Raw genomic sequence first — 20,665 nt, 5'->3', positions numbered from 1 at the left:
GAATATTTATCTTCAGGATAAAAATTCGCATCAAATACCTTTCTTTAAAAACAAGAACACAATAGGGGCACCTGGGTGGCTCAGTCGGTTGGGCGTCCAACTTCAGCTCAGGTCATAGTCTCACATGGGTTCGAGCCCTGCATCAGGCTCTGGCTGACAGTTCAGAGTCTGGAGCCTGCTTCAGATTCTGTCTCCCTCTTTCTGCCCCTCTCCCACTTGTGCTCCATCTCTCTCTCTCTCTCAAAAACAAATGGATATTAAAAAAAAATTTAAAAACAAAAACACAATAAAGTGATAAACATTCTTGTAAAAATAGGTAGAGGTCATTTTATTTTGATTTTATATATTCTACTAATGAAATATTGTAATCTGAGTTGCTATTGCCCCATATTGTTAACATTGACCCTTGGTCATAAATCTGATCTCCTAAAGGTTAATTTTATTTTCCCCATCTTAAATGTATGCCAGGAGATTCCTTCTTATTTCAAATAAAAATCTAGCTAGAGCTGTGGACCTCCCGGATTCCAGATAACTACTTAGTTCCCTATTTAGAACTCCTGGAGATTTTGGTCAAGTGTAGGTTATAGGATGGGTTCAGGTACCTATATTTTTGTAAGATCATCAAGCACAGCCAGGGTTGAAAACCACAGCTAGGTTGTCTTATTTAGAGAATAAGACCAGCAGAGGGCTGAAGAAAGTAATACATCAAATCCAGTCTGATTCCATTTAGGCGAGAAAAAATAGCCATTCCAATTATCACTTTAAAAAATGCATGACTAATGCCATATGAAAGAAGTTAATCACTGGGAAGAATCACAGAACTCGTGGGCTATGCCTATCTATTACAATAAATAAGAAGAAATGGCCCATGAAAATTGAATAACTACTTCTTTGCATCTAAAATAAATTTATTTTTCCCCCCACGTGAGGCATAGGCAAGGGAGTATAAAAGCAATCAGAATGTTACCAGGAAAACGGTGCCGGAAGAGAAATCTGTGTTTGACAATCTTGTGCGTTACCTATCTCTTCTGAATAGACCTAAAATTGACTAAATTCATCTCCAGTATCAGTGCCTATTTATATGAGTTGGAATACTTCAATATCTGGGTATTCTTGCAAGTCACTGCTTTCTTGTAGAGGTAGCCAAAGGTAGATTGCTTCCGGCTCTGAGGGGTGGAGACAGGCGTGCATGCATGCATGCATGCATGCATGCATACATACATATATATCCTATTAAAGACCACTCTTATCATCAGCTTAAAAATCAGAAGTGAAAGACTACACTGTTCTCTTAAGAAGAATCTTAAAATGATCTATTTTCTTTTTGGATGTGGTAAGACATATCTCCAAAATTAAAATATGATTCACTATCCCCACAATTTCACAAAAATTAACAATGTGATGGCCAGCAGAGGGCACTAAATTATCTATTGTTAGTAACTCAGAGGCTATTCCAAGTTTATTTTCTCAAATTCATTTATTTTGATTTATATTAAAACAAAAATTGGGAATAATTTTCTTCTAAATTAAATATTTAAAAAGTTTGGTAAATTTTGCACGCAATTTGGGTAATCTTAGCAGTAAAATTATCATAAGCTAATGTACTTTGATCACATGAACCACAATACTGAGAACCTTTAAATTTTTAATCCAACAGAAGAACCCAATAAAGATGTGATTGTTAAAATTTCAGAAAACCCAAAAATTATAAGTATGAAAAAAAGAAAGTTCAGACCTAGGTAAGCTGATAAATATAGGCAACTTGATAATTAAAGGTGTGACCTGAGAGATTGCTTAAAATCTTTAAAAAATTAAAATCTGGTCTTTGTCCCCAGTTCCTGACACAGAGCTTCAAAAACCTTTGGAATTTCCAGTGGTGAAAGTCTTTTTTATTTATTTATTTAAAAAAATTTTTTTGATGTTTATTTTTGAGAGAGAGCGCGCACACGTGAGCAGGGAGGGGAAAAGACTGAGGGGGACAGAGGATCCTAAGCCGGCTCTGTGCAGACCAGAGACAACCAGATGCGGTACTGCAACTCACCAACCCAGAGATCACAACCTGAGCTGAAATCAGAAAAAGAATGTTTATTTTAATGAGGTGTTCCAAGCTAGGTTTCTAAAGAGCTTCAAGATAGGACTGGTCACCAAAACGACAAACCTTGGGATTAAGAGGGTTGGAATTTTAGGCCACCCTGACCTCTAGCAGGGAAGTAACTTTGGAGACTAAGTTCAATCATGTGGCCGATGATTTAATTAATCACGTCATAATCATGTCAATAAAAACTGGCTTAGAAGAGCTTCCTGGTTGGTGAACACACTGATGTGCTGGGAGAGTGACAGGCCCTGACTCCACAGGGAGAGGGCATGGAGACTCTGCATCTAGGACCCTCCCAGACCTTACCCTATGTGGATCTTCATTTGGTTGTTCCTGAGTTCTATTTTTTATAATAAAACTGTAATCCTAATAGGACTTTCCTAAATTCTAGGAGTTGTTCTAGCAAATTGTCAAACATGAGGGGATTACAGCATCACCTAAGTTTGTAGCCAGTCAGCTGAAGTTGTGGCTGGCATGTGATGTAAGGGCAGTTTTATGCAAGAGTGAGCCCTTAGAGCTGTAGAGTCTGATGCTAGCTAACTCCAGGTAGTGAGTGTGAGAAGTGAATGGCAGTGTATCAGTTGGGATAGAAACATAATAAAAACTAAATGCTTCTCTTTCCTTAAAATATGCTAAGTGTAGGGATTTCCACACTACCACTCTCCAATATGACATCTTATTTTCTGGGACTAACTACTCAAAATTTCTATGGGACACCTAATATCTGTTAATCTTTCCATAACCCAGAAGTAGGACATGTGCCTGAGCCTAGAACTGATGGTTTTAGTCACTTAGGTAAAATGTTATAAATTCAGATTCTGTTGAAATAAGGTTTGCCAAAATTTACCTTGGACTTGTGCTCTCCAAAAAGTAGCCAGTGGGGTGAGGGTGGGAGAATGGCTTAGGCATGGATGAAAGAAGGTAAGTCTAGTTATAAAAGGGCAACCAGGAGTACCTGGGTAGCTCAACTGGTTAAGCATCTGACTCTTCATTTGGGCTCAGTCATGATCTCCCAGTTCATGAGATGGAGCCCCTTGTGGGGCTCTGCACAGACAGTGCTGTCTGTGCAGAGCCTGTGTGAGATTCTCTCTCCCTCTCTGCCCCCTCCTCCTCCCAACTCAAGCATACCCTCTCTCTCTCTCTCAAAATAAATAAACTTTAAAAAATAAAAGGGCAACCAGAGGGATCCTTATGGTGTTGGAACCCTTGATTATCTTGACCTTGATGGTGGTGACATGAACCTACAAGGTGATAAATTATTATAAAACATAATACATATACATAACTCACAGTGAGTGCAAGTAAAAGGGGAAATCTGAATCAGAATAGTGAACTGTATCAATGTCAATACCCTTCATTTATTAGTATATTATGGTTTAACAAAATGTTACCATTGGAGAAAACTGGGCCAAGTGTAGAAGGGATCTCTATTATTTCTAACAACTGCATGTGAATCTACAATTATCTCAATAAAAATTTCAATTAAAAAAAAAAGTAGCCTATTAGGTAGCCTTTGTGGCTCCAAAATACAACCTATTATTGAAGGTCTTAATGTTGGTAAAAGCTAAAATTCATTCTAGTCTTACTGTGCAAACATGTCCTTAAAATAAGAAGATCTGGTCCTATCCTCATATAAATCTCCACATAGCTATTGCTGCATCTTATAGGCCCCCTAACCACCTCTGGCCTCACTTGTCTATTGGTAATAACTACTGGGGGCACCTGGGCAGCTCAGTCAGTTGAGCGTCTGACTTTGGCTCAGGTCATGATCTCATGGTTCGTGGATTCGAACCACGAGCTCTGTGCTGACAGCTCAGAGCCTGCAGCCTGCTTCAGATTCTTTGTCTCCCTCTCTCTTTGCCCCTCCTCTGCTTGTAGTCCTTCTCAAAAATAAATAATGAAAAAAATTTAAAAAAAAACAAAACACTGTGTAGTTTTATCCAGTTTTACAACAATCATTACAAGCAACAGCACAGACAATAGTAGTAACACAGAATGTTTTTAATGTTTTATTTTTGACAGAGAGAGATAGAGAGAGCAAGCGAGCATGAGCAGGGGAAGGGCAGAGAGATGGATACAGGGCTTGAACTCACCAACCGTGAGATCATGACTTGAGCCAAGTCAGACACTTAACAGACTGAGCCACCCAGGCACCCCAAATTAAAAAAGATAATAATAATGTCCCAGTGTATAGGAAAGTACAGGAGGGAAAGAAAACTATCATAGCATCAATACAGCAATCCAACATATGCATATAAGGAAGAGCTTTCCCCAAACTACAGCTGACTTATAAACATTCTATATGTACAGAGCTACACTACAATAAATGTATATTTACCAAGCTAAGCACCATCAGTTCCTTAAAATATTTACCTGTCTGCTGTTAAACCTCTCAACATGAAAATTGCTAAGACCACTTAATCTCTTTTTTTAAGTTTATTTATTCTGAGAGAGACAGAGACAGCATGGGGGGGGGGGGGGGCAGAGAGAGAGGGACAGAGAATCCCAAGCAGACTAACCCAGGTGCCCCCAGACCACTTAATTTTAAGGTCTTTTCTTTGTTTATATGTATTGCAGAAAGGCTCATTCTCAGTTACAATGAGGATCAAATGAAAAAGAGATGTAAGTTCTTTGTCAAGCATTAAAATACAACAATGAAACATATTACAAAATTGGGTCTAAAAGTGCTATCATATTCCCAAATACTGCATACTGTGCCTTGAGACTTTTAAGGCAGAATACTTCCAAGATTTTCAAGGTGGTGAATCCTACAAAGGCATTTTAAAATTTGGTTAGAGATAACAAATGTTCTTGGCTATGAGGTTACAGTTTTGATGGTGGAATCCAGCATTACTATTTTCTCAGTATAATCTTCAACTGCAAAAGTAAATTTGAGTTTTGTGAACAACAAATATACACTGCTCTTTTCTTTGCTTTCTGACAGAGGAAGACACTGTAAGTACAGCCTCAGAAGAGGTGGACAGCCCCACAGCACTACAGAGTATCACTGGGTCAGGTACAGGGTCTAAATTGTTGAATTAAAAAAAATTTTTTTTGTATTTAAAGCTAATATATATATACAGTTTAAGAAGTTACACCAAGACTCTCCTATTTGTAAAAATCCAGCGAAGATTACCTATTGATGAAAAGCTAAATTATTCTCACCAGCATTGGAGATTAATCTGCCTTGTAATTTTTAAAATATCTTATTTGAATATGAACATATGAAAAAATTTTGACCCTCACATTGAAATCATTATATTTCTCAGTGCTTTATGTCAATCCAGGTTGTTTTAAATGAATGATATTCAAATACAAGATTTATCTATAAGTTTGTATAATTGTAAATCACATTGATTTATAGGTAATCATATTCCTTTAGAAGATGCTAAAAATCATTTACAGATTATAACAGTGAGCGACACAGAGGCTGGAAAACACTGGTGTGACAATGAGGTCAGAGCGCTTATACACATATGGTCTGATGAAAAAATTAAGCAAACGCTTGAAAGGGCCACAAGAAACAAAGAAATATTTGAGGAAATTGCCAGAAGACTAATGCAGTTTGGAATAGACAGAGACTGGAAACAATGTCGTACCAAATACAAAAATTTAAAATACGAATACAGAGTTTTACAAAAGAAAAATGGCAACCCTCAAAGAAAAATGAGATTTTATGAAGAAGTTGACTGCATCTTAAGAGGACCAGCTCTCAGAACTGCCAAATGGAAACATGGTAACCTTGAAATTGACTTTTTAAAATAAAATTTCTCTTAACTTTTTCTTTGTATTGTAATGTAGTAAAAAATTCCTCAAAAATAAAACCCTCACACTACTGTATGTTCAAATGACCCAATAAATTTAAGTAAAGAATTTCAATTTCTTTCCAAACCTTATACCAAAATATTCCTAATTCTTAAACTCATTCTTCATTTGTCCAACTGCTTTGATATTCTTACTTTACTGAACTCAAATCTGGAAGGCCAATGTATTTTAAATGTCATATAATGATTCTTTTCCTATGTTCTTTTAAGAATTTTTTGAAGGTCACGCCAAAAACCCAAGACCTCTGAGCATCAAAAGAAAAGCACATGAAGATGGTAAGAGCTTGAGAAATGCCAAGTTCTTCCACACTGAAAAAAACTTCCGTTGCTTTCTCCTGATAAAAGATATTTATTCCTGTCCTTGACAGTTTAGACTAAATATAATGTTTACAAGCTGTGTGAGAGCAAAAAAAGACTGAGCAATGATTTCTTTCATAGCTCATTAAGAGTGAAAGTAACAGGGGCGCCTGGGTGGCGCAGTCGGTTAAGCGTCCGACTTCAGCCAGGTCACGATCTCACGGTCCGTGAGTTCGAGCCCCGCGTCGGGCTCTGGGCTGATGGCTCAGAGCCTGGAGCCTGTTTCCGATTCTGTGACTCCCTCTCTCTCTGCCCCTCCCCCGTTCATGCTCTGTCTCTCTCTGTCCCAAAAATAAATAAACGTTGAAAAAAAAAAAATTAAAAAAAAAAAAAAAAAAAAAGAGTGAAAGTAACAGAGTAAATGGAAAATTTCCCAGAGTCAGAAATTTCTGCACAACTGTCCATTCATCATGAGCCTTTAAATTACTATTTGCAATGATTGCTATCAGAATACTGATATAGAAAAGGAAAAAAAACCCACAAAGTAGTAAATCTGGAATTTTAGTTTTCTCTAAAGGTAGTTAGTAGAGGGTGTAACATTTTAGTAACTCTACAAATAAGTCAAATTAATTATGTGAGCTATAATTCCAAACTGACTCATTACAGCTGTCAGAAAAGGTAATACGAGGTAGTACAGCATATGAAAGAAAAAAATTGCAGAATAGAGGAAAAAGCACTGGACTGAGACTCAGAAAACCTGAGTTCTAATTTCTCTTTGACACTAATAACTCAACACAGAACAAATCACTGCATCTCTCTGGATCTTTAGGATAATCCAACTTCAGCATTTTATAGATTTATAATCTATCAAATTATTTTGAGTATATACAAATAGTTTAACAGCTTAATATTTACAAAGTGAACACACCCATACAACTACCACTCAAATCAAGATATAAAACATTACACCCAGTCATTAATCATCTTGCTAGCCCCTATAAAGGTTATCATTCTTCTGACTTCTATTACCAAAGATTAAATTTGGAATCATACAAGATGTTCTTACTTTTCTGGTATGTGTTAATGTCAAGCTACTTTGACTAAACACTGTGAGATTCACCCATGATTTTACTTGTATCAGGAGTTTGCTTTTTCACTGCTGCTGAATATTCCATATATGAATATACATACCACCACCTTCTTTATCCATTCCACTCTTGGACATTTCCATTGTTTCCAGATGGGGACTATTACAAATAATGCTATAAAAATTCTTGTACCTGTCTTCCAGTAAACATATGTATGCATTCCTAGAGAGTACATACCCAGGAGTTGGACGGAAGGTCACGGGTATACATATATCTAGGTACAGTTCTTCTAAGTACTTTACGTATATTAATGCATTTACTTCCTACCACAACTCTAAGATGTAGGTGCTATCGTTATACACAATTTATAGAGAAGGAAATAGAGGCATAGAAAAGTCTGTGCTCTTGAACGATCTGGCTAACATTGCCTCTCTGTGAGGTCCAGGGACCACATTGGCCCTGTGAAGTACAGTATTCCTAGCACTGACCACAGGGCCTTATATATACACAACAGAAGCTTAAGTATTTTTCGAATAAAGTATTAGATAATAACTGGAACCTCCCTACTCTCCACAACCCTTATTATCTCAAGTGAGGTGAAAATATTATTCTCCATTTTTGGACCTAAAGTCCAAGTCAGATGAGTTGCCTGAACTTTTCCTATGCCCTATAGTGTATATGCTACTGAAAAGGAAAACTGCTAAGGGCTAACCACACAGAAATATTATTCCCAACCCACTGGATTTTGCCCATTGAACCTGTAAGAACATAAGTCTAGCCCAACAAATGACAAAACAGACTCAGAAGTTAGGAGACTTGCCCAAGATCAAACTGATGTTACTAGGAAAAGGAAAATTGCTAAGGGCTAACCACACAAAAGTATCATTTCCAACCCACTGGATTTTGCCCATTGAACCTTTAAGTACATAAGTCTAGCCCAACAGATGAGAACACAGACTCAGAAGTTAGGAGACTTGCCCAAGATCAAGTTGATGTTGCTAGGAAACCTAGGACTAGATTTCCCAAGTCTCAATGTTATTTCCAATATTGACCAGAATGAAAAAGCAGTGGTACTTTGAAACTCTTTTAGGGATAGATAAATTCTGCTTCAAACTAATGCAAAAAGCAAAGTTATAAATAATAATTATAACTGGAAAAGTTTAAAACACTTATGACTGAAAACTGAGAATCATTAAATTATAAAAGTAATTGAATTAAAGTCTTTCAAAACCAAAGACTGGAAAAATTAGCAAGGACAGTTTTAACATAAGTCACTTCCCCAACCAAGGATATAGAAATGTGACAATTTGGTCATTATTACTAAGAGATGAATATCAAAATAAAGTTATTACCAGCCTTAAATTTGGCAACTCAAAGCAAGTTCTCTGACAATCTATTCCTGTGTACTCCAACAAACTAAATGAAGATAAATGGAAACTAATTCCATAAAGGTTGTCTGAGTGCATCTTTCTCACAAGTAGCCTTTCCAGTGATAATGTTATATGCTCTGTTTACAGAACCAGTGTCTGTATCTCTTAAGAAAACTGCTCCTGAGATCACTGCAAATCGGTTTCCTCAGAGCATAACACAACGAAAAGATTCTACAGAATGTTTCTACAGACAGGAGACCCCCTACGTGATCCAACTTCATCAGGTAAATCTCAAAGTTTTTAGAAGTATGAAAATGTTTATCAGTTGTAGGGTTCAATTCCTAACCCAGGGAAATTATAAGTCACTGAAAGAGCAGGCATTTTCATCTCCTAATTAACCAAGAAAAGGCGAACTAGTTGATTCATCAGATAAATCTATGAAACTTTAATAATTCCTTTCATGGAATCTTCAAAATACGTCCATGTCATTCTAGCCTCCAGAAAACATGCCTGTGGTTTAAACATGAAAATTTCTTTTTTTTAAATTTATTTATTTATTTTGAGAGACAGCAAGTGCAGCATGAGTGGGGGGAGGGGCTGACAGCACAAGGAGCCTGACACAGGGCTTGATCTCATAAACCATGAGATAGTGACCTAAGCTGAAATCAAGAGTCAGATGCTTAACCAACTGAACCACCCAGGTGCCCCTTAAACACGAAAATGTCTGATCTACAAAGGTGTGTGTGGTTTGTTCAGAACTCTGCAAACCACTGAAACATAGTTTTTAGAACTGAAAAAGCATGTGGTGATTAAATGTATGTGGCATGAAGACACAGGCACACAGTTTACAGCTGAAGAGGACACTGAAAATGTTAAATTAAAATTCCCCTTGACAGAAAGTAGAACTATGGAATAAATCTGCAAATAGCCAGAACTACTAGAAAGAAAGTACTTCTGGATGAACCCATCTGGATTAAGTATCCAGTGCATGACTATCTAGTGATTGATGTTCTATTTGTTTTTACATGAAATACATATTATAACTTTCAGGTACGCTATTATCCCTGAAACTAAATATTTTAGATCAGATTATGCCTAAGGCAAAAACAGAACCAAATACAATGCAAAAGTGATAACAATCTCACCTTCTAGATTCCATGATTTAAAAAGATAATGCATGAGAAATAAATTCCTTCATCAAAAAGGAAAAAAAAAATCCAACAATAGAATTGTTATTACTGTGGTTTTAAAACAACTAACGATTGAGTGGAAGTAGGTGAGGAGGTACAGACCTCTGCAACGGACTACCGCTTGCCAGTGTACAGTGTATATAACTAACTCTACTATATACTAAACTATGATAACCTATCTAAGGCATCCAGTTCTAATGTTCCTTGATTCAATGTCATTGAAAAACATCAGTTCTTAATCTCTGAGCCCTACCTACTAGTTCAGAGTAGATTTTATCTTTAAGACATCAGGGAGATATTCTTCCAATCCGAGTCAGTTCCTCTAAAGAGTAGGGACTTCTGCTAATTCAAAATTTTGAATTGGATAAAATTATGGGAGAGGAACAGCCTCCTCAGTGCCCCTTAATGATTCTATGCCTACACAAGGAAAATCTTAAACAGTTTTCCATTAATATATTTGTGCCTCAGAAGCTACTGGGTTCCTTGCCACTGTTATTGAAAACATCACAAGGTCAATCTTCAAAACCAGGTTAACAAAGATTTACTTGGCCAAATGAGCAGTCTCATAGAATCCATTTATTATTGCTCTATTATAATTACATTTTTATTGCTCTTATCTTGTATTGTCTAATTGCATAATGCTTTCACATAAAAGCAACTACAGAAAAGTGCATGTAGCTAGGAATCAAGTTGTATTCACTTGAAAAAAAGTCCTTTTTTCTTCCAGCACATATTTAAAGGAGACTGAAGATGAACATTCTGAGTTATTTTAGTTAAAATGTAAATAATTAAAAAAAAAAATCAAGGTCAGTTCATTGGTCTCCCACAGACTGCCAGGCAACTCTATAAACATCCCTCGTTTCTGCACACCTCTTACCTTCAGAGAATATCCACAATAACTTATCCTAAGATGTTATAAACTAATGTTGCTCTGCACTACCATATAAGTAGATTTTAGTTTTTCCTTGGATTCTGTATCTAATCTTCTCAAAAAAATGTACAGTATTTTAAGACAAGATTTCTATTAGGGTCAACCCACAAGTATCCAAGTTAGAGTCATTCAAGTTAAAAATATTCTTTTTAATTCCTCCCAGACTCTAAGTCACTCTCAGCATTTAAGAAGGCGTACACAAGATGTGAAACAAACTCAAGTATTTTCGACCCTGAAAAGATCAAAAAGACTACTTACATTTCAAGTTTGGTGAGGGAAAGCAAATCATTTGTAATTCATTTATACTTGTTGCTCCAATATTTCTGATAAGTTTTATCGCCAAGTTGCTTAAATGTTTTAAAAGTTGTTGCTGCAGTTACTGCCTTATGAAAACTTTGTAATACTTTCAGCGATAATGTTAAATCTAGATTTATAGCAAATTCCAGGTAGTAAAAAACGGAACGATCACAGAAACCAAGTTATTTTTTAACTCAAAGGGATCTACCAAAAATCTGTATGTATCCTGTCATACAGGAACTGCTCCCTTTTAAATAAAGAAGGGAGTTACTTCTTGGCATCTTCTTACAACCTTTTCCTTCATTATCTGAAACCCGTGCATCTTTTTCAGATGCACTATTTCCTGTGACTGGTTTATTTTCAGTTAATTTGTATGAGATCTACAACCGGGAGTTCCTTTTGAATATCAACTAGCTGTTTCCGGGGGTATGAACTCTAGAATTCCTAAATTCTCATAGCTGTGCCTACATTCAAATATCCAGTCTGCTCAACAGCAGCCTTGCCCTTGCAAACAAAAGCTTGTGGTGGGTTGAAGGCTCCGCGCGAACACCTCAAGGTGTTGTAAGTCCTGGACCAGCAGCCACGCCACACGAACCTTTCTCAAAAGCAGCTCCAGGCTCTGCAAGATTAAGTCGGGGAGAAGTTCCGACCCGCCTAACCCTAGAGAACCGGAGCCTTAACAAATTGGCCAGACTGGGAGGAGGGGAGCCCCTGAACAGCACTAGGGCTTGAGAGGGAGAAGTCCAGGGATGCAAGGTGGTGCCCGCGCACGCCTTGGCCACCTAGTCGATGCCACAGGCAGATACCAATCCAGGTAGTAGAGGTCTGGCCTCCTGGCCCTCAGGCGCGCACGAGCTCGCTAACACGGGCCGCGGGAAACAGCTTGTGCTGAAGAAGCAGCACACGCGCCGCCACCCCCACCCCTCAGCCGGTTGCTCACCGGTGCTGCAGACCCACAAGTCCCAGAGTGATCACATGCGGTACATCTAGCTGCGTGGGCCACTCTCCTGAGGCGATGCACCCGAAGACGCCACATTCCTCTCGGATTCCCAACTCCTCCAGCTCCATGTCGCTGCCGAAAGCACGTGGAGGGACCTGCCGCCGCGGCAGCGGCCTGAGCACCAACCAGCTGCCCGCTCGGCCCTTACGCCTCAAGCTCGCTTCCTTCCCAGCCGCACGACCCTAGCTACTGCGGCGGCGCGCGCTTTCCCAAAGTAAGCGTGATTAGCTCGCCCCCTGCCACCCTGCCCCGCCCCTTCAGTATCCACCAATGAGCGTGGAGGGGGCTAGAGGCTCCTTGGCTGAGAGGAGGAGTCACAGACGCCTAGGGTGGAGCTAGTCCTCCGCCGGAGCCCTACGGGGAGCTGCTTTTGCTGCACGTGGAAATCTCCGTTATTTTCCAACATCCAAGGTTAGGGTGATGAAAGTAGTAGGGTTAACGTCATTTCTCTGCCAGAAGATGTAAATTTTGTATGCTCCTCCGCACATGCTTTCCCCCGGCCGTCATTACTTGGTACGCTCCAACCTATGAACCGCTCTCGCTGAGAAGGGGGTGGTCAGCGAGCCTCTGTCGAGTCGGGAGGGGCCGCCAGTGCGCGCCACTTTTCGCCTCTTCTGGAACAGCGCCCGCGCGGGGTGGTAGGGGCGGGGGGAAGCCTGCGTCTCTGCGTCTGCGCGGCGGGAAGCCTCGGGGGTAAAGCTAGCTCCCGGAGCCGAAGTTCCGCCGGGGCAGCAGAGAAGACAGGCATTCCTCCGGACTGTGGTACTAGCTGAGAGCCTGAGTCTGCGCTCCGGAATACCAGGCCTGGCCGGGGGTGTGTCTGTGCGCCGCCCTCCCTTCCCCGCCGGGTGAGCCTCTCTGACCACTCCTCTTTTCCAGAGCCCTGCCTCTGTTCCCAGCGCGGCGTTTGCCCCCAGCCCACGCAGGATAATGGCTACAGCTGAGGGTGAGTAACAGGCATCCCCAGGAATATTCCGGGGACTCCCTGCCCTCCCGCCTAGAGCTTGCGAGCTCTGTGCGGACACGTGCGCGCCCTGCGGCCCTCCTGGCTGCCTCTCCCACCCCCGGGCGGTGTCTGGTCTCCCTGCAGCCTTCTCTTTAGGCCGCTGGGCAGGTGGACACGTGGCCCAGGCACCGCCAAGAGAGGCGTAGGAAACCCAGCCCTCCCGGGCCTCTCCGAACTTTCTGAAATACTCGGAACTGACTCTGGATTGGGGAAAGGAAACGAAGTAGAGAAAGAGTGATTACAAAGAGAAATGGTCAGGGGTTGGAGAGGTGCCTGAAAATCGTGTTGGTAATCAATAGATATTGCAAAACAATCACAAAAACGTGTGGATTTTTCAAAGTCCTGCTTTTCCTAATAACCTGCTATCTCCTTAAAGTTAATAATTGAATTTACTGAAAATTTACTTTTTTTGTGTCCAGATTTTGTATGTGTGTGTGTTTTATAGTCTTTTGATGCCATGATGGCTTTGAAGAGCTCCAAAAGCACCAGGCAAAAAGTTGCCTTGCTTTAGTTTGCATTTATAGTTACATAATCATTTTATCTGTGAGTGATTAGATCCTCAGGAAAAATAGCTTGTGACATTTATGCTGGTTAAGTGTGTTTTTCCCCACACGCCCAATTTTTAAATTTATGATGAACCAACTTGTTTGTGTTGGCTAGTCAGTACATTGTCTTCCACAAAGAAAATTGAACTTAGGTAATATAGAGAGACCAAACAAAAAGATCCAGATGATAACGAGTAACAACTCCATAAAATCAGGGTATTAGAGCAGGTCTTTTCCTTCCATACATCCAAACTGGTATAATCTAACTGGCAGGTTAATCTTTCTCAAATGGCACTTTTATGATTTCTAAATGGCACTTCCTTGCTCAAAAATGTTCAGTGGCAACCCAAGAGCTATTAAAATTCAGTCTGAAGACCCTTTCACCTCCTGCATACTGCTTTCTTCCTATCCCTTCAACCCTAACTTTGATTTTTCTCTCTTGTGAATCCTATACCTATATTCCAGTTAGGTTAATTCACCAAGTTCACTCATCTGTGTTCATTTATGCGGTGTCTAGGAGAACAGTGCCAATAGAAATATGTAAAACTATGTAACTATGTTTTCTAGTAGTCACATTTTAGGGAGTAAAATGAAACAGGTGAAATGAATTGTAAATATATCATATGTAGCCCAGTATATCCAAAACTATATCGTTTCCGCATGTAATCAATATTTGTAAATGTGTGATATTTTGCATCCTTTTTTTTCCCCCATCTTGAAATCCATTGTGTATTTTAAACTTAACTCACATCTCAATTTGGAGTAGCCGTGTTTCATATTTCATGACCAAATGTGGCTAGTGGCTCCCTTACTGGAGGGAACAGCCCTAGACTTTTTATCTCCTCTCTGTGGAAGTTCTATACATTTCAAGACTCTTAAATTTCAGTGCCACAAATTATTTTCAGTCATCAGTCTTTCCTGAATTCATCTGCTAGTTCTTAGCAGGCGTTTTGGCACTTGTAATATATGTCTCCTATGAGTATGTTTTTTCTATCCATTAATTGAAATTCCTACCCTGTTTAACAACTAGGTAATAAATATGGATTCAACTGAATTGTGGAGGTGCAGTAGTTAAAAACTTTCTTTTGCCTTGTAGCTAACCTAGGAAACATCCTTGACTTTCCCCTCTTTTATCCCTATGTTGAATGAGTGGTTCTTAAAACTTTTACCTTTTAAATATCTTGAGCCTTTCAACCACTGCTTTTTCCTTAGACCAGGACATTTCTTGGGCTGTATTGCTGCAAGAGCATCCTAACTAGTCTTTCAGTCTTTAGTTTTCTTCCATCCACCCCTTCCTCATTTCATTTTCCACGCAGCAGCCATAATCTTTCTAATATAGGAATCTGTCATTTTGCTGAAGTGTTTAAAAGCCACATGGTTGTTCTTAGGATAAAATCTACACATTATCAACATGATGTATGAGGCCTAAAGAATGAATAGTGAAATGCAAGGGAAGGAAACTATGTTTGGGCCAAGAGAGAACATGTCAAAAGCCTGTGAGTGGGATATAGAAATTCATTCATGGAAGTTAGAGTTCTGGGAAGGGAATCAAGAAATGTGAAGTTGGAGCACTAAGCTGAGGCTCTATCTTGAGGAGCCTTTTAAACCTTGTCAGTGAGTCAGGACATTATGATAGGGTGGGGATTCATCCTCTAGATTAGGTACCCTGCAGTGGCAACTATTAAACTGAATTGTAACTGGTTTAATGGTTACCTCTGCTAGCTGGTGATCTTACCCCTGCCCAATTCTTCCTTGTCTTATCTCCTGCCATTCTTTTTTACTCTCAGCTGCTGCCCTCCTTCCCCTACCCTATAGCAGTGCATGCACACACAGTGTTCCAACCATATTGAAGTTCTGCCATGTACTGTTTTACCCCATGGTCACCGTCACTACCTACCCCTTTTCCTCTTCTGGCTAAGTGTTTATCCTTCCTCTGATCGCAACCTAATCCTCACTTTGTTCCAGCCTTTCTTCTCTGATGTCTAGACTAGGTTAGGTGGGCCTGCTGTGAACCTGTGATCCTATAGTCTGTTTCTTACATCATACTTGTTATGATGTCCTGTTTAATTTCAGCTTCCCTCAGGCTCAGGTCTCATGAGAACAAGAACTCTCTCTTGTTTACTGGTATATCCCTAGTGTACCTGGCGCACAGACACTAAAAAATGCCAATACTAAGAATGAGTCCTTGTTCTGGGAATGTGAGGGTGATTTCTTCCCTTGGAAATTTTAAGTCCTTAAACTTCTGTTACCTCTGATCTTCATCTAAATCATTCTTTCTAATGACCAGAGTCTACTTTTTTTAGGTCTGTGACCTGCATCAAAATTAGAGTCTCTTGTACTCACTTCCTCACAATTTCCTACATCTTAGTGTGGAGAAAGGATTAACAGTGGGGGATAGGGAAGAAAGATTAAGAAATAACCACCTGGGTGGTTCAATCAGTTAAGCGTACAACTCTTAATTTCTGCTCGGGTCATGATCTCACAGTTTGTGAGATCAAGCCCAGCATCAGGCTGTATGCTGTCAGTGTGGAACCTGCTTGGGATTCTCTCTACCCCTGTCTCTCTGCCTCTCCCATATTCATGCACATGCTTGTGAACTAAAAAAAAAAAATAGAGGCTCTTGGAAATGGGCTAACTTCAGTGGGTGGGGGGTGCCTCTCCTTACACATTAACTAAACATCAGGAAACCCTTCTGGCTGAACTTTGCCATTTTGCCTGCTACAGAAAGCTCTGAGGCTGTAGCCTGCTTGAGATTCTCTCTCCCCCTCTCTGTCTGTCCCTCCCCTGCTTGTGCTCTGTCTCTCTCAAAATAAATAAAAAACTTAAAAAAAAATTTTTTATTTTCTCTAGTTTGATTGTAAGAATATGGTATAAGATACACATAACGGACAAAACGCGTTACCCAAGCATTTAACATTACCGCTTAACAGATAACGTTGATCTTCTGATCAGCAGTAAACTATTAGTTAAGATTTGGGGGAGTAAAAGTTATATGCAGATTTTCAACCCTAAACCCCACATTGTTCAAGGGTCAATTGTAATTATTTACATAGTTCTAATTTTTCACAAAATTGTGTGAATCAAATATGATACCTGTGAAAATACTTTGTAGGGTATAAGGTTCTGTGCAGGTGAATGAATTTTTATTAAAATTATTAACTACTTTGTATGTTCCCTGATTCATCATTCTAGATAATTCAGTCTTCAATTAGGAAATTTTTCCCTGAAATCTGATGTTTCCATTTTATTTCCACAGTGCTGAATATTGGTAAAAAACTCTATGAGGGTAAAACAAAAGAAGTCTATGAATTGCTAGATAGTCCAGGAAAAGTCCTCCTTCAGTCCAAGGACCAGATTACAGCAGGAAATGCAGCCAGAAAGAATCACCTGGAAGGAAAAGCTGCAATCTCAAATAAAACTACCAGTTGTATTTTTCAGTTGTTACAAGAAGCAGGTAAGTGGCTCTCCCAATAGCCTCCACTTTCATACTCTCTCTCACACACACATACTGGTCCTTTTCATGGGGGAAATGACATTATTTGGATTAATAGCTTGTTGACTACCAGGTATATTTTTCAGTTGTTACAGGAAAACAGGTAGGTGCCTCCCTGCACAATCTCCTTCCTTTTGAGTGTGCACATACACACAGGGCACACTCTGATCTCTTTCATCGGGAGTTGACATTATTTGGGTTAACAGCATGTTTTGGGGGATGTCTCACAAGCTAAGCTTTAAGTTAAATCAAACCAGGAACTCTTAAATTTCACTATAACACTTTACTGAACTTGGAATTAGTAATGCCATTTAGTTAAGGAATCTTAACAGTTTGCTGTGGTCTTTCTCTGGCACACATATATTTTATGTAACTTTTCTCTCCTAGGACATCTTCCTAGGAGAGACTTCTCTATGAGGGAGGCCTATTCTGATGTTAGGTAGTTGTAATTGGAGAGTTGAAATTTGGTACTTGCAATTCTGGGCATTTACTCTTTGCTCTGCACCTTGGAGATAAGACAGAATTTCAAATCCCTTTTCCACTTGAAAGCCCTGAAAAGTATTTGAAGATTGCCACACCTTCTCACCCTGTCCCAAGTGAGGAATTTAAACTAGATCAAAGATCTCCAAGGTTACCTCCTACTCTAAAACTGAAAGAAGCCTATTTTCTATAGAGACATCTATTCAAAAGGATGAAATTAAGATCAGAACTTTCTATGGAGGGCACTTGGAGTAAAGAAAGGGGAATTAAGATAATGGGCTTTTCTGCAGGGATTCAGTTAACAGCTGATTTGTCTGTAGTGTAGGAAACCTCTGTTAATAAAAGATTTGAGCTCTTCTGGGGCTCCTGGCTGGCTCAGACAGAAAAATGTATGACTCTTGATCTCAGGGTCATGAGTTCAAGTCCCACGTTGGGTGTGGAGATTACTTAAATAAATGAACTTAAAAAAATTTTTGAGCTCTTTCCCTCAAGTGTAAAAGGCTTCATTACCTGGGATCACTCAATCTTTGAACCCTCCAGTTCCTTACCTATAAAATAAAAGCTTAGTTTTTTACTACCCTAGTTCTAACTTTATAATTTAATAGTTTTGTCTCCTTTTACTTCCCAGTTGCCCTTTCATTTCTTAGAGCTTCCAGTAAGCATTTTATTTATTTTCAGAGAGAGAGAGAATCCCAAGCAGGCTCTGCGCTAACAGTGTAGATGCGGGGCCCAAACTCAAACTGTGAGATCATGACCTAAGCTGAAATCTAGGGTTGGATACTCAACTGACTAAGCCACCCAGGCGCCCCAACAATAAAGTATTTTTTAACTAAGGTATGTACAGTTTTTTAGACATCGTGATATTGCATACTTAATAGACCACAGTATAGTATAAAATATAACTTGTATATGCATGGGAAACCAAAAAATCCATTTTGATTTGTTTTATTGTAGTAATTGCTTTATTGTGGTCTGGAACCGAACCCTCAATATCTTTAAGGTATTGCAGGATTTTTTACCACAATACCCAGGATTCGTTGTCTCCCTGCTTCAAAGAATGAAGAGGTGGACACAAAATGAGCAGTGGGCAGAAGTTTATTAGAGTATAAGAAAGTAAGAATAGTAGGAAAGCTCTCATTACTGAGAAGGAACATTTGAAAGTGAATGCTTGAGGACTCTAGGCTCGGGTCCTTTTTTTTTTCTTTTTTTTTTTTTTAATAAGGATCTGGTCAGCCCTCCCCTTTGCCTTCCCCCTTGTCCTTTCTCAGACTGTAGTCTTATTGGCTTGCTAGTTCTAGGTTCTGGGTTGTCCATATCTGATTGGCTCTTTCCATTGTATGAGGAGTGGTCTATGGCCTTATTTAGGTCTTTTGTCAAAATCTGGAGGGGAAACCTGAGGGGGAGTAGGTGGAGTATGTTGCATTCTTAAGAGGAACCTTATGCCTGAGGGGACTTGCTGTGGTCAGACACTCCCAGTATTGTTCCAAAACGTGTTTTTCCCTGCCAAGGGACTTAAGGCCCTAATCTGTCCCTCTCTGCCTACTGAATCCTCTTCTCTTATCATAGCATGTTTATAATTTCTCTTAATCTTTCTAAATCCAAAGGGATTTAATAACTTTGTTTTTAGTCAAGATAGATATACCTACCTTCCACAAAATAACAAGGTAATTCAAGTTAAATCAGTTCTGTCTGTACAGAATGGGCTCTTGAATAGTTTTGTCTCTTTCATCATTTTCTGTTGAATGTTTTTAAGTTAGCGTGGAACTAACTTAATTGACAACGTAATTTGTCTCCATACCATAAATCCTTCTATACATTGAAAGTGAGTGTGTTATTAGAAACTTAAAGGACCACTCAGATTTCCTAAGTAATACGATTTTAGGATTTTTTTTCTTAATGTTTGTTTGTTTTTGAGAGAGCATGCAAGCAGAGGAGGGACAGAGAGAGGGGGACAGAGGATCCAAAGCAGATTTGAAATCAAGAGTCGGACGCTTAACTAAGCCATGCAGGCACCCCAGCAGCTAATTTTTTTATTGTTAACAATTTATAGTATTAAGCAACTTTTTAAAACGTTAATATGTATAGGAGAATGAGATAACTTGGGAGGTTAAAAATGGATCACTTAATCTGTACTGCAAAAGGAACCTAAAATTAGTTTGATGCTCTGTATAAAAACCTGCTCAGTCACTGAGAAACCACCAGTCAAGGAAGGCTTAAAATAAAAATTCTAAAATCAGGGGTCCTGGGTGGCTCAGTGTGAGTTAGGGCCCCACTTCGGGCTTGCTGCTGTCAGTGCAGAGCCTATTTGGGATTCTCTCTCTCCCTCCACCTCTCTCAAAATAAATAAATAAACATTAAAAAAAAATATAGCACCTACGTATCCGTAGTAATTATACATAGCTACAGAATTGCATGTATATATATTTATATATATATAAATGCTCTCAAATAACAAGGTAAGTACAGGCCCAAGTTTTTATTTGCTTATTCAGGAAGGGAGTATTCAGTGTGCTTTCTGGGGCTTAACAAAAAGTAAGTTAAGGTGACCACGTTGTCTCTCTTTGTCCAGGATTTTCCCAGTTTTGACTTTGAAAGCCTTGCATTTTTTTTTTTTTCCAACGTTTATTTATTTTTGGGACAGAGAGAGACAGAGCATGAACGGGGGAGGGGCAGAGAGAGAGGGAGACACAGAATCGGAAACAGGCTCCAGGCTCTGAGCCATCAGCCCAGAGCCCGACGCGGGGCTCGAACTCACGGACCGCGAGATCGTGACCTGGCTGAAGTCGGACGCTCAACCGACTGCGCCACCCAGGCGCCCCAAGCCTTGCATTTTTAAAGGGAAAGTTTGTTACCCTAAATGAAGTACTCCAACAATTACATTTAAATCACTGTGTTTGGCATACTTAACTAAAACTTACTTGGTTCACAGGAAATGTTGAAAGATATTTTTCAGGTTTTATATACTGTGAAATTAAGGAAAACTTTAGTTTTAAAAAATTCTTAGATTTGTTTTAGAGGATAGATTAGGAATTCTGTTGTTTTATCTAAT

At 39.3% G+C, this 20,665-nt stretch overlaps 2 protein-coding genes across 3 annotated transcripts in view; one reads left to right on the top strand and one right to left on the bottom strand.

The window, feature by feature from the left end:
* PPAT (phosphoribosyl pyrophosphate amidotransferase) overlaps positions 1-12,304 on the bottom strand; it is a 36,334-nt gene extending 24,030 nt beyond the window's left edge. The window contains exon 1 of the mRNA XM_043604401.1: positions 12,033-12,304. Within this exon, the coding sequence (XP_043460336.1) occupies positions 12,033-12,160 (128 nt within the window). The 5' untranslated portion in view covers positions 12,161-12,304. The remainder of the gene's footprint in view (positions 1-12,032) is intronic.
* The window catches only part of PAICS (phosphoribosylaminoimidazole carboxylase and phosphoribosylaminoimidazolesuccinocarboxamide synthase), a 47,202-nt gene that overhangs the window by 9,630 nt on the left and 16,907 nt on the right, over positions 1-20,665 (top strand). For both annotated transcript variants that reach the window (XM_043604366.1, XM_043604359.1), the window contains 6 exons: positions 5,040-5,111; positions 5,460-5,831; positions 6,130-6,195; positions 8,822-8,958; positions 12,972-13,038; positions 16,900-17,097. In XM_043604366.1, coding sequence (XP_043460301.1) covers positions 5,040-5,111; positions 5,460-5,831; positions 6,130-6,195; positions 8,822-8,958; positions 12,972-13,038; positions 16,900-17,097 — 912 coding nt within the window. The remainder of the gene's footprint in view (positions 1-5,039; positions 5,112-5,459; positions 5,832-6,129; positions 6,196-8,821; positions 8,959-12,971; positions 13,039-16,899; positions 17,098-20,665) is intronic.

The sequence above is a fragment of the Prionailurus bengalensis genome, chromosome B1 (genome assembly GCF_016509475.1).
Source record: "Prionailurus bengalensis isolate Pbe53 chromosome B1, Fcat_Pben_1.1_paternal_pri, whole genome shotgun sequence".
NCBI classification, from domain to species: Eukaryota; Metazoa; Chordata; class Mammalia; order Carnivora; family Felidae; genus Prionailurus; species Prionailurus bengalensis.
The sequence above is the reverse complement of the archived record's forward strand: the minus strand, read 5'-3'. Positions and strand labels throughout refer to the sequence as shown.